This window comes from Anabas testudineus, chromosome 23, assembly GCF_900324465.2.
Source record: "Anabas testudineus chromosome 23, fAnaTes1.2, whole genome shotgun sequence".
Lineage (NCBI taxonomy): Eukaryota > Metazoa > Chordata > Actinopteri > Anabantiformes > Anabantidae > Anabas > Anabas testudineus.
The window spans coordinates 3,150,713-3,163,376 of NC_046631.1; the positions used below are offsets into that span (position 1 = coordinate 3,150,713).

At 39.9% G+C, this 12,664-nt stretch overlaps 1 protein-coding gene across 5 annotated transcripts in view; it reads left to right on the forward strand.

Moving 5' to 3' along the window:
• Window positions 1–12,664, forward strand: part of ptprz1b (protein tyrosine phosphatase receptor type Z1b) — a 55,909-nt gene that overhangs the window by 38,297 nt on the left and 4,948 nt on the right. For 2 of the 5 annotated variants that reach the window (XM_026363131.1, XM_026363133.1), the window contains 17 exons: window positions 907–1,057; window positions 2,268–2,452; window positions 3,372–3,498; window positions 3,573–3,625; window positions 4,074–4,544; window positions 4,770–4,956; window positions 5,811–6,020; window positions 6,813–8,372; window positions 9,247–9,391; window positions 9,485–9,576; window positions 9,669–9,754; window positions 10,691–10,711; window positions 11,242–11,338; window positions 11,438–11,520; window positions 11,625–11,759; window positions 12,212–12,343; window positions 12,485–12,642. In XM_026363131.1, coding sequence (XP_026218916.1) covers window positions 907–1,057; window positions 2,268–2,452; window positions 3,372–3,498; window positions 3,573–3,625; window positions 4,074–4,544; window positions 4,770–4,956; window positions 5,811–6,020; window positions 6,813–8,372; window positions 9,247–9,391; window positions 9,485–9,576; window positions 9,669–9,754; window positions 10,691–10,711; window positions 11,242–11,338; window positions 11,438–11,520; window positions 11,625–11,759; window positions 12,212–12,343; window positions 12,485–12,642 — 3,893 coding nt within the window. The remainder of the gene's footprint in view (window positions 1–906; window positions 1,058–2,267; window positions 2,453–3,371; window positions 3,499–3,572; window positions 3,626–4,073; window positions 4,545–4,769; window positions 4,957–5,810; window positions 6,021–6,812; window positions 8,373–9,246; window positions 9,392–9,484; window positions 9,577–9,668; window positions 9,755–10,690; window positions 10,712–11,241; window positions 11,339–11,437; window positions 11,521–11,624; window positions 11,760–12,211; window positions 12,344–12,484; window positions 12,643–12,664) is intronic. The other 3 variants (XM_026363132.1, XM_026363134.1, XM_026363135.1) reach the window with 3 other exon arrangements.

The window sequence follows — 12,664 nt, forward strand, 5'->3', positions numbered from 1 at the left end:
TAGTAGACATAATAATGTTTAGCTTGACTTAAGTTTTAGAATAAACATTAGACTTAGATTAAACTAGATTAGTGACATACTGACCAACAGTCATGAAAAAGCTTTGTGTCTGTGCCTGAAAGCTTTATGAAAAAGTTGCATTTTTAATATCGGGCACATGCTGTCATACTGCTTTTAAATTCCAAAACATTTTTTTATGTATTTGCACATGTTAAAATATTCTAAAAAGCATCGGCTTCAGTATTCAGTTTGAAACAACATAATTTTAATGGCCTAACATGTGTCAAAAAGTTCACCTCGTTGGTGCCTGGAGTTGTGTCTGGCAGTTTTTGGCTGGTGTCAGGTCAACTGTCTTTGACATGTGTGCACAAAATAAAAATAAAACGTTACGTTGAAGTGATGCAGTGTGACAGGTTGAGTGAAAATGTGAACTTACAGAATAGGGCTTTTGTAATGGCATGATCTGGTAATAAAAAGGCCTGTCATGCAACAACAACACAAGCTGACACTTTAAGGTTACTGCAGTTTTATTCCAGACTAAAAATGTTTCAAGACCAACGAGAAATGGCGTTTTTTGAATGAAATCATTTGTGTAATAATCATGAATTATGTAGCAGAATAATGGAGAGCAAATGAAGTGGAGCCAGTGTTTGTATATTTCTATGTGCGGCTATCTTGGTGTGATTGTAACAGGGGTGGCAAGGCGTGACATGGGCATGTTTAGCTCACCAAAAATAGAGCAGTGCTGTTTCTGCTCAGCCTGGTACCACGTACCACACAAAAACACATAATGAATAGAAACTGGAGGACGAATCACCAGACACAGCTCTTGTTTTTATTGCATTTGACATTTATTTGTGTTCACCCTGTCGTTTTTCTTCTCTGTCTGTTGCTCTGTGTGACCAGTTGGAGGTGTTTTGTGAGGTGATGACCATGGAGCAGGCTGGATATGTGATGCTGACAGACTACCTGCAGAACAACTTCAGGGAGCAGCAGCAGCAGTTCATGGGTCAGGTGTTTGCCTCATACACCGGAGTGGAGGATGTGCTCACGCCCAGTACGTCATCAAACAAACTCAATTCATTAAGTTAGTTAGCAACAAAATCTAGGTTAAAGTAGCCAAGAAAAATTTGCTTCGTCCTGACCAGCTGTAAATTCTGCTTTTAATGCAGTAGTAATAAAAGGTAATAGTTTGTATAATGAATACTTTTACTCATGTATAGTTTTGAATTTTGGAGCTTCACTTGTAATGGAGTACTTTTTCATAATTCTTTGATGTTTTCTGATCAGTCACAGTCTAATCATAGGTTAGACTTGAGCATGTGATGTTATGTACAGTAATGTACACATCCTGGCCAACTCTGTCTAAAGAATATCAAAATGACGAAGTCAAAAAGCATCTTGTAGACTATTAAATATAATTCTGTAGTCTCTGTTCTTGCCATACTGCTAAGCTGAGCCTGTTCTCAGACCAATTTGTTTCAAAATCTTATTTATAGATTTATGTCAAATTTGGTTACCAGTTACCTTTCACCTAGTTCATGACCCTCCCCCCAATCCCAACCATCTGCCCTGTTCAGCCACATCAACGTCACTAATAAGCACAATTTTTCCTGTTTGGTTCTTCTGTATTAGTCTTGAAGTTATCCCAGAATCTCCAGTTATCCAAAGCTCTAAATATGTTTAATTTATGCCATATTTTGGGCTTCATGATGGAGAAACCCCCATCACATCACACCCAAATCTGCCTACATAAATATTATATTTTTAATCTTTTCCATGGCTAGAAATATTTTTATATATTTTATATATATTTTCTTTTTTTACTTCCTCTGTAACTGTAACTCTCTCCTCCAAGGTCAGCATCATCATCATTGAAAGATATAATTTACGATGCTCTCCATCTTCATAAAGTCGACCCTCAAGTAAAGTGGGCCTTTTGGGTTGCCAGGGAGCTCTGCTTTGTAGTTCAGTGCATCTGCTCCTCTGAGAACAGGCAATTTATTTTGCAGCTCTTTTTGAAATTGAAATAAAGTATTCAGAAATTCAGGAAAGGGCCTTTTTTTGCAAACAAATTTATGCAGCTGTACACACACACACCTCCCACTCCCACAGATTGGGCTTCATAAAATCATCTTCTATTTTCTATATGGTTGATTAGAAAAAAAGCCTTTACTTCGTGTAAAGTCCTTTACTGTTTAGATTTCGATGTATAGTCTAAATAATAAACTATTTTACCAGTCTTTCTTTCTTTCTATCATCTACAGCCTGCAGCTCAGAGCCAGAAAATGTTCAGGCTGATGCCCAGAATGACACAACCATCGTAGTGACATGGGAGCGTCCACGCGTGGTTTATGACACAACCATCGACTGGTACACAGTCACCTACCAGAGACTCCAGGGCAGGGACCAAAGCAAGCAGGAGTACAGGACAGATGGAGACCAGGATGTGGTATGAAAGATCTCCTCATGTCTTTCCAAAAAAACACCATCCATGTGTACATTACACCTTTGAATGAATGTCATTTCTACTAAGGTTTTGCTCCATTATCTATAGTCCACCCACAGTTATCTACAGTTACAAATAATAGGTATAACTTACAGTAAACCCATTTAAGTTTGATATAATTTGTTAGAATTGTACTAATCTATTCACTCACACTCATCCTCTGTTGCTCACATAGTGGGAATCTGGGATTTGGATTGATCAGAGTGATCAACTGTGATTACTCAGTGTGCTTCAATGTGACCAGCAGCATATGTGTATGTGTACTTACATATTTGTCTGTGTGAGACTGACTGTGTGTACTAGATGTGTAAATTTGTGATTCCCAATTAATTGTACCAAAGGGGGTTCTTAACATAAAAGAAAAATCTAAGTGATGATCAAATGATCAATTGCATTTGAGAACAATATAAACAAATAAATAGGACTACAAATGACAGTAATTATGCAAGGATATTTATAGCTCTGTGATCATGTATTGGCTATGATGAGCCAACTTCACAGGACACAGCCCTTGACATCACTGACTGTGATTGAGAGTGCATCAAAACTGATTAGCAAGTCAAGCATAGAAATAGATACAGATACTGAAGTGCCAGAATGATGTTTTAAAGGAGTAATCTGCAGTGAATACGGCCATTCACAGTTGTAAAAATATGTAGAGAAACTACACTGACCAAAAGAAAAAAAAAAGATCAGCAACAATATATAATAACCATAACCATCCAGTTTGACATTGATTCAAATTAACATTTGTGACACGAGGAGTGCTGCTGATAAATGATGGGTACTTAAACTCATCAGACAAAGGAAAGGTTAATTAAATTAATTTGGCTCACCTACAGTACTATATGTGACTTTACAGGGTGCCATCATCCCCAACCTGTTGTCCAACAGCAGCTATGTGGTTCAGGTGATCGCTGTTTGTACAAATGGACTCCGAGGGCGTTGGAGCGACCAGATTATAGTGGACATGCCATTAGAAGACCCAGGTACACAAACTCTTTTGCATTTGAAATGTTATGTTCATAACCATTGTAAGTAAGTTTTTGTTTCTTTTCTCTAGAAAGTGATTCAGATCCTGACAAGGTCACAAAAAACTCTGAAGTCAACCGGGAGGTACAGTACAACACATTGTGTCTGCTGTTTCACCTGCCACCTCTCTGCATGTTGGCATTCATTTTGCTGAAATACTTAGTGGAGCTGAAGTTTGACCTGCATTAAATCATACCAGTGAACCTAACTCTAATTATTATGTAAATTAGTGTAATTATGTCAGTAGAGGCTTGTCATTGAGTGTGTGGACAGCCAGACAAAAAAGTTATTTTCCACTAGCATGTGTTTCTTAATGATAGAACCAGTGCAGCCTGTTCTATTCTACTCTGGATGTCTTAATATCAGTTTGAGGGCTGAATACTGTAAATGCAGGGTGTTTACAATGGCTGAAAATCCTTATTGTTATGTTGCTTCTGTTTCATAATCACATACAGTTCATAAACCTTACTGTATATAACCACACATCTATCAACACAGTTCTACACAGTAGTACTTTTTTCCTTTCTGGTAGGTGCCACCTAAAGCCAAATGGGAGAAACCTGACAACCAAAATCAGGTGGATTCATCTTTAGAGGACCACAGCCCAGTGGAGGAAGTCCCAGTAGAGCAGACCAGAGTTTACCAGAACCAACCTACACACAACCAGAACCAGCCGAGAAACCAAACGCGCTCCCCTCCAACCTCAAAGACTAAATCTGACTCTTCTGTTCTACGGAAAACTCAACTAAACCAGAATGTAAAAAAGAAAGTGGGTCAAAACTGGACTAAACCCGATGATATGAATCAGAACTGGATTGACGAGGACAGGAAGATCCCAACTCGACCATTTACAAGTGCAGGTTTTGATAGGAATAGTGCAATCTGGGTAAGTGACATAACTGAACAGCCAGGCTTCCTGTTTCCAGTTGTTCGGACCACCACCCAGCCAACGATTCGCAGACAAATCACAGAAGAGGCTTCCTTGTCAGTCTTATCACATCAGGTATTTGAGTTTGTTTCCTCCCTTTTTCATCTTTTAAACTTTATTAAGCTGAGGGCCTAAAAAACTGTGGATACAGAATGTAGTGCAGTTTTTAGTAAGTTCAAAATACCTTAATTCTATGTTCTCATTCAGTGTTGTCTAAAGATTTGTCTCATGTTCCTTTAACCAAGAACTCAAATAACGGCCACTGTGTTTGTTTTTGTCCTCTGTCTTTTCTATTTGCAGTCAACAGATCTCAGTCCACCAGACCAAGCTGGTGAAAGTGGCTTCCCATCTCCCCAGTCGGACCTCTACACCCCTCCTGTGACGGGCATTCAAGTTACAGATATCTTCTATGAAGACACAGTCATCAGCTCGCCACTGGAAACCACCACCTCTGCTGCAGCTGTGTCTGCTGCTACTATGGTGCCAGGTAACCTTTGTCCTGAGGTGGCACTGCTACATCAGGTTTTTGTGCAGTGTCAGGGAGGTATTTAGGCTTATAAATGTTTAAATAGGATACATTCCACCTATTGGGTCAGGAGAGACAGTCACTAGCTAGTCACACCAGCACTGTGTCTGATGAGATGATAAATCAAGACAGGCCATGATGTCATTATGTTGATATGTCATCACATAATGTTGCTAAATAGCCTGTGACTTGTCATGTGCATTCCCCTCCAAAAGTATTGGAACAGCAAGTCCGTTTTTGATGCACATTGAAGACATTTAGGTTTGAGATCAAAAGATGAATATGAGACCACGGTCCAGAATTCATGCCTTTTTTTTACCATTCTGCCATCGTGAGTTATATCATCGATAACGAGTAATGAGCACCATGGAAACACAATACTTTCACCATGTACCATACTTCACAGAAAAATGTGTATGATTTGAATCATGACCATATCTTTTCTACCTCCACACTTTGGCCTTTCCATCAACCCAAATCACTTTGTTCCAGAACTTTTTTGGCTCTGTGCTCTTCTGCAGCTCCAACCTGGCTTTTTGATTCTTCTCCTTAGTTGTATGAGAACATAATCAAGGTATCTGGTGTTATGATGTGCTATGTCAGTGCTCTTTAATATATCTTGATATAAGTACTATAAAAAAAGAAATTCTGAACTTTATTCATCTTTTTATCCTAAATGTAAGTGACCTTGCCATTGGAATAATAAGGGAGGGCCCTGTACTACAGTATATGACTTGTCATGTTGTGACATCACACAACAGATCATATTATGCCGCATCACATCATATCATCTTTATGTACATTTTGTCTTACAGATAATAAACACTCCCTGCTGTCCAGCAGTGTCCCTGTAAACAAACCTCTACCAGAAACCATCACTTCAGTTTCCTCCACTCCTTCCTCCCTCTGGATCACAGGAAGGACTGCAACAGCCAGCAACAGCCTCGCTGATTCAGTCTACAAAACATTTACCACCTCCTCTCTTCTCAGGGTGCTGATGCATACAACCCAGCCCATGTTCAATGGTAAGACAAAATAACCCAGAACACCTGCTCTAGATAGATCTCACACCAAGTTCAATTTCCTTTGAAAGTATCTGAATGTGAGAGATTTACCCAACTACAGAATGGTATAAATATATGTTCTTTGGTGGTGGGTTGAGAGGTGGACATAGTAATTGTGGTGATTGGTTGCCTTTCTCTTCTAATGGCCCACTGCTGTTCAGCTGCAGTAATCACTCCTTTGCTCTGTGATCATGGAGGCATTTTATATAGTGGCATGATGTTGATAATGGCAGTAATGGTGGTGGTAATGGTGATGGCTTAAAAGAATAAGGTGATGTTGATGATGATTATAGTGCTAATCAGCAGCTTCCTTACTCTTTGAACTATTTGAAAGAAATGACTCTTCCTTAAATCTTTTATCCTATTACCACTCTACATGAGGTCATATTTTTCTGGGTTTGTTTAGTCTTCTTAAATCCGTTCAAGCTTGGTAATTTGCATCTTGTTGGGACTGTGACTTGTCTGCTCACACTTTTTTTGCATTCTTCACAATAGTTCAAGGATGCCCCCTGGTGGTGGTTATTTTATTTCTATTCTCCCCAAAGAGTAGAAGCTTTGCTTAATAGTTGCCTCATTTAGTCATCTTCTCCAACAGAGATCTCCATCTTCTCCTCTGCCTCTACCTCTGTTGAATCAGCACTCTGTACCTCTGTCTTATTTTGAACTTTTTTCCATGTTTTCTCTAATAGAAAGCATTTTTAAAGGATTTAAGTCGATGCTTTGGTTATTTTCAGACTTTGACTTTTCTTGCAGCAAATAAACTCATGTCCCGGTTGTCCTCCCCTGGAGGAGTGTTCATCAGCCCTACAAACACTGCAGTATCTGTCTCAGAAGGGGACCTCTTAGCTGAAGGAGATTTACCTGGTGTCACTCCTCAATCAGTCAACTCCTTTAATGAATACACCAGCCATTTTAGTCCTCCTCATGCCCTTCCTGAAGATCAGAGGAGTGGTGTTTTCTTTCATGACAAGTCCCCTGAAGAGCCCTCTATTCTTCAACTACAAATGGATTTAGAACAGTCTCAGATATCTACCACTTTGGACTCTAATGATAATTTAAGAGCGTATTCTCATCATCAGCCTCCTGATTATGACTTGAGTACTAAAGTATCAGAAACAATCACTGGTAAAGGAACTACCCCAAACACTTATCATGCTCAGACCGATAGTAGGATTCAAGATGGCTGGAACATCTTAATGCGTCAGAACAATGAAGAAGAAGCAAGAACAGATTTTCATAAAGATGACCACAATGCCAGTTCAGTCACATCTTTCTTTATGTCTAAAGATTTATCTGAGGGCAGTGGATCAGGCTCTGGCCCTGATCGCAACGGGCTGAGTCAGGACTTTGACAAAGTTACTACAGTCTGGACTGACCTTTTCCTGACTTTAGTGAATGATACTGAAGATGATACAACTGCAGCTAAGATGGTCACTGAAACGGATAATGATACTGAGTGGACAAGCACGACAGAAGGTGGCAGAAAAGAGTGGGATGCAGAGGTAGACAAAGGGATAGAGGAGAATGAAAGTGAATTAAGTGGTGAGGAAGAAGGTAAAATGAGAGTACAAGACAGTGGAAAACAGAGAGTGAAGATAGTTGATAAAGAAACCAGTGATGGTGTCCAACACCTCAATAGCGCAGCAGGCTGGGACATGCTGAAAGAAAAAGAGAGAGAAACTGAAAGTGTAACTATAACAGCACAGACAATATTCACTGAAATCAGCAGTGGGCCTGAAACTGACTCCAATGTTAAGGTTTTTAGCTGGTCTGGAGACATGAGTGGTTCTGGAGAGGGAAGTGGAGATAGAGGGGAAGATGGTAAAGGCAAAGGAAAGAAAGTCAGCGATCACAGGGAATATATCAAAGCTGTAGCTGGAAAGGCAGGTGATGGCAAAGTCGGCAAAGAAGATGGAAGACAAGATGGTCTCCAGTTGTCTGTTTGTGAGGATAAAATGAAAGCAGACCCCCCACTGTTTGATAGTAAAAAAGAAAATAGTAGTGATGGTGGTAATGAACATGATGAACAAAACAAAAGTTTTGACCATTCAGTTCCTGGCCGTAACTCTTCTCTCAAGGACAACATTGAGGGAGACGGCCACAGTAAAGGCAGCGTAGCAGTAGAGAGTAAGGAGCATATTGAAGAAGGTGGAAGACAGCAGAGTGATGCAGCAGTAACTGGAGACAGGTTGCAGCAGTTCTCAAGTGTGGACGGGTTATTGTTTGATGCTGCAGGAAGTCCTGTACTGGGACGTCTAGTCCCTGTGCTGAGACTGGCAGATGCCAACAAGGGAATGGACGAGCAAAAGGAAGGTAAATGTGAAATATTGTTCAACTTTTCTCAGCTCTGCCTCTTAGTGACTAAATGTGAACATGGCAGTTTAGTTTTTTTAATTCTAACATACTGAATCTTTCCAAAACAAATACTTTCTCTATGTCCAGACTTACTTCAACCTGCACATGTATGTAGGATGTATTAAAATGTTTTAAAATAAATGTGAAGTGAGTGTCTTGTAAACCCATTAAGAACTGTCGCCTTATTCTGCACTTCCTCTCAGCTCCATGGATTACATAAGCATCTTTCAGCTTCTTGCTTTGGTTTTCCAGCCTGTTATATTACTTTTTTGCTTTGCTGCTCTCATCAGTGTCATTTCAGTGGAAAAGATTCTGACAACTCGTTGTATGCTACCTGCTGAGCACGAAAAAGGCAAAAGCTAGTAATTAGGTGGTTGCACACAGTGGAGACTTTAGTAGTTAAAGAGACTATTTCTTCCTCAGGAGGTGGTGGAGACCAGTGGTAAACAGGTCTCCACCAGTGGAATACATCAATTGAAGAATTACAAATAAGAGAGAAATATGATTAACTTAAATAAGCATAAATTATGAAAACACTAGAATTGTTCAAAAGGTATTTCACGTACAAGTTTCAGAAACATACATACAAACAGCATATTGTGCATGAATGCCTTACCGGCACTACTGTTGTGAGGACCACCAGCACCAGTCCCAGAGACTTCCAGTTGCATGTGTGAGTAAAATGATGGCTGTGTAGGCCGCAGATGTTTATGCAGACATTTTTAATCAGTTGGACAGCATGAACTCCAATACCGGCCAATGCTGATTAACTATAAATGTCAAAGATCCGCCAGATTAATTAGCTATCCTATCCTTGTCACTCCTCTCCCAGAGGGCAGCAACAGCAGCCACGAGTCTCAGGTTGGGCTGGTTGGAGGTGTGGAGAGGGAGAAGAGGACAGTCGTTCCCCTAGCTGTTGTCTCTACTCTGACCATCCTCTGTCTGCTGGTACTGGTGGGCATACTCATCTACTGGAGGTACAGATATGCACACAGTATCTAAGTGCAATATCTGTCAGCATCAATTTTATCTGTAAAGTTATTTTAGATTCTGATTTGTTTGTGTTACAGAAACTGTTTCCAAGCTGCAAATTTCTATCCAGATGATAGTGCATCGCCTAAAGTCATATCTGCTCCGTCTACACCCCTGCTACTGGCCACAGGTAACACACACACACACACACACACTATTTATCACTGCTGAGCCAGTGTTAAGAGGATGCAATAAAATTTTCTCTTTACTCATATATTACAGATGGTCATGAACCGATGACAGTGAAGCAGTTTGTGAAGCACGTCATGGAGCTCCACTCCACCAACACCTTCTCCAAAGAGTTTGAGGTTTGTGGAATGTTGACAGTGACAGTACATGAGACCAGAAACATGTCTGTGGGCTTTCTTCATCAGGAGGCACAGCCACATGAAGTAATCCACTAGACAAAGATAGTGGAGAAAGAAAAAGACCATTTACTGGTGGTTCAAGTGTATAGGTATTCAGTACCTCATTTATCATAGCTCCTTAATGCTCCTCCATATCTCTATTAACATCATGTTTTTTAGGAAATTCATTTGGCACAGTGTTAACGTGTAACCTTCATGTACAACATGCTATGCAAACGGTATGTATGGTAGTCATTGTGAACTAGCCATGGTTCACATTCCAGACTCATAATTCAAATACTCAGGCACATAACACAGGAAAAAAAAACTATGTTTCTCAGTTTCTCAGGTTGATCAAAGGTGTAGATCTGCTTGTATTGAACTTGAAACAAGGGTTAATTTAATGTCATCATGTTTAAGATTGATTGCATGGCATTAGTCACCTCTGTTTCCAAGCATGAATCTTCTGAGTAACACACACACACACACACACACACACATAATACATATATTCTTTTCCTGTGTATTTGTGTTTTTCTTCCATTTTGAAACAGCATTTTCATAATCGTACTATAGCTGCAGAAACAGCCTTGATGTGTAGATAAACACATGCCTTTTAGGTACTTGCTCAATCAGTTTGATGTCTTAATTTCTTACTGTGGAGAATAAAAGGACATGCCAAACAACGACTAAAATCGAAAAAGAGCTCAGATGGGAATATTAGTGCATTTCACACCTGGCGCCGCCTCTCTGTGTGTATCTGGACCCCATGTTCCTGTATTGTACCTGCACTGACTCCCTGTCTGTCTGTCTGTCATCCTGTCCCCCTTCCCACTCTCCTTTCACCACCTCCACCACCATCGTCGTGCTTTCTGCATCCTCACCACCCTCCATTAGATTGTCAAAGAATCCTATGAGGTAAGACACCTACCACCCCTCTCCACTTGCAGAAGTGTTGTTCTCTTGTCCTTTGTTTTCAAATGAGAAAGAAATGGCATTTGTCTTATCATCCTGCAACTGCGTTAGAAATAATTTGTCTGTTGCTGCATGATAAAGTTTTATTTGAAAAGAGGTCACTTTGCATTTACAGTGTTTCTCTCACACAGCTGTAGTGAAATCAGTTTACAGAAGGGATTGCATAATAGTCTCCTGCATACAGAAGTTCAAGAATTATTATTTTACTCTTGTCTTTGAAGCTGACATTTGAAGCTGACACATGATGTATGAACTAGAGACTAATGCTACTATAATATGAGCTATTATTTTTCATTCCTTCGTACACAAGTGTTCTTAATTGTAGTGACAACTTAATTGAGTGTTTCAAGTGTTTAATTCTATGTTTTGTCTTCATAGTAGACATTATATTATAATACTTCCTCCTATTATAATAGCTTCCTCTGAGCATTTAACCTAATTTGCATTGCACTATGCATTGTGTTGAATTTCAGGAGGTGCAGGTCTGCACAGTGGACATGGGCATCACCACCGACAGCTCCAATCACCCTGACAACAAAAGCAAGAACCGATACATTAACATACTGGCTTGTATGTCACTGCTCAATCTGTTCATTGTTCAACATTTGCATAAAATTTAAATTTAACAGTAAATTAACAATCAAGCTAATGCGTGTTTCTCTTACCTAGATGACCACAGCAGAGTAAAGCTGTCCAACAGTTTAGACAGAGATGGGAAATGTGGCGACTACATTAACGCTAACTTTGTTGATGTACGTATATTTTCTACGTATATTTTACAAGTCTTGTTTTAATTTTACTGTATGTATTGTTGCATTATATTCAAAGTTTGGCTAAATAGTTGTTTCTTCTGCAGGGTTATGAGCGAACAAGGGCTTATATCGCAGCTCAAGGACCTCTCAGAGCAGGCAGGGAAGACTTCTGGAGGATGATTTGGCAGCAGAATGTTGGAGTTATTGTCATGATCACCAACCTCAAGGAGAAAGGACGGGTAGGAGATCACTCTGGTACTGCCTTATCCACCAGTTTGACAGTCTGACCTCATCAAAAAGATCAGTGAATTATTTAAATACTTTTTCTATATATACATTTAGAGTAAATTTTTTCATATGCCAACAACAACCTGCTCAAACTAATTTTGTAGAAGTGAATGCTATCTTGCTAAAGGAGCAACCTGGAAGATTCTAAAATATGAACAAAACAAACAAAAAAAAATTGCAAACTAACTAATTAATTATTTGTCCACTAGCCCCTAGCTTCAGTACAAGCAGTTCTCGTGGGTTTGTATCACCTGTTTCATCTACAGTACTCTAAAGCATCAATTATAAATTGTTACCTTCTGAAAGGAGACCAAATATTTAATTTTCTAGTATTAAGAACTGCTCTCACAGACAAAAGAACTCACACATCCTCTGTTCTAATATCTCCTCCGTCCTTCTACAGACAAAATGTGACCAGTACTGGCCCGAGGAGAACCAGGAGGAATATGGTCCATACCAGGTGACCCTGAAAAGCAGCAAGACCCTCGCCTACTACACACTGCGAATATTTACTGTCAGAGATGCCACAAATAAGGTACATCACAAACATCACACTACAGTTGCTGCAACAGCAGATTTGAAGTTCACTTGAAACTTGAGGTTATGTGTCAGCTGTCCAGAAATAGTGTGCACAAACACACATATATGCATTAGAAGACATTATCTTGTCCTCCAGCCGTCTCAGAAGAGAGCTGAACACACAGTCCTCCATTACCACTACACCCAGTGGCCAGACATGGGCGTCCCAGAATACACCCTGCCTGTCCTGTCCTTCATCAGAGCATCTTCCCAGGCCCGGACACAGGAAATGGGACCTGTCCTTGTTCACTGCAGGTAGACAGTGTTTGTGTATGTG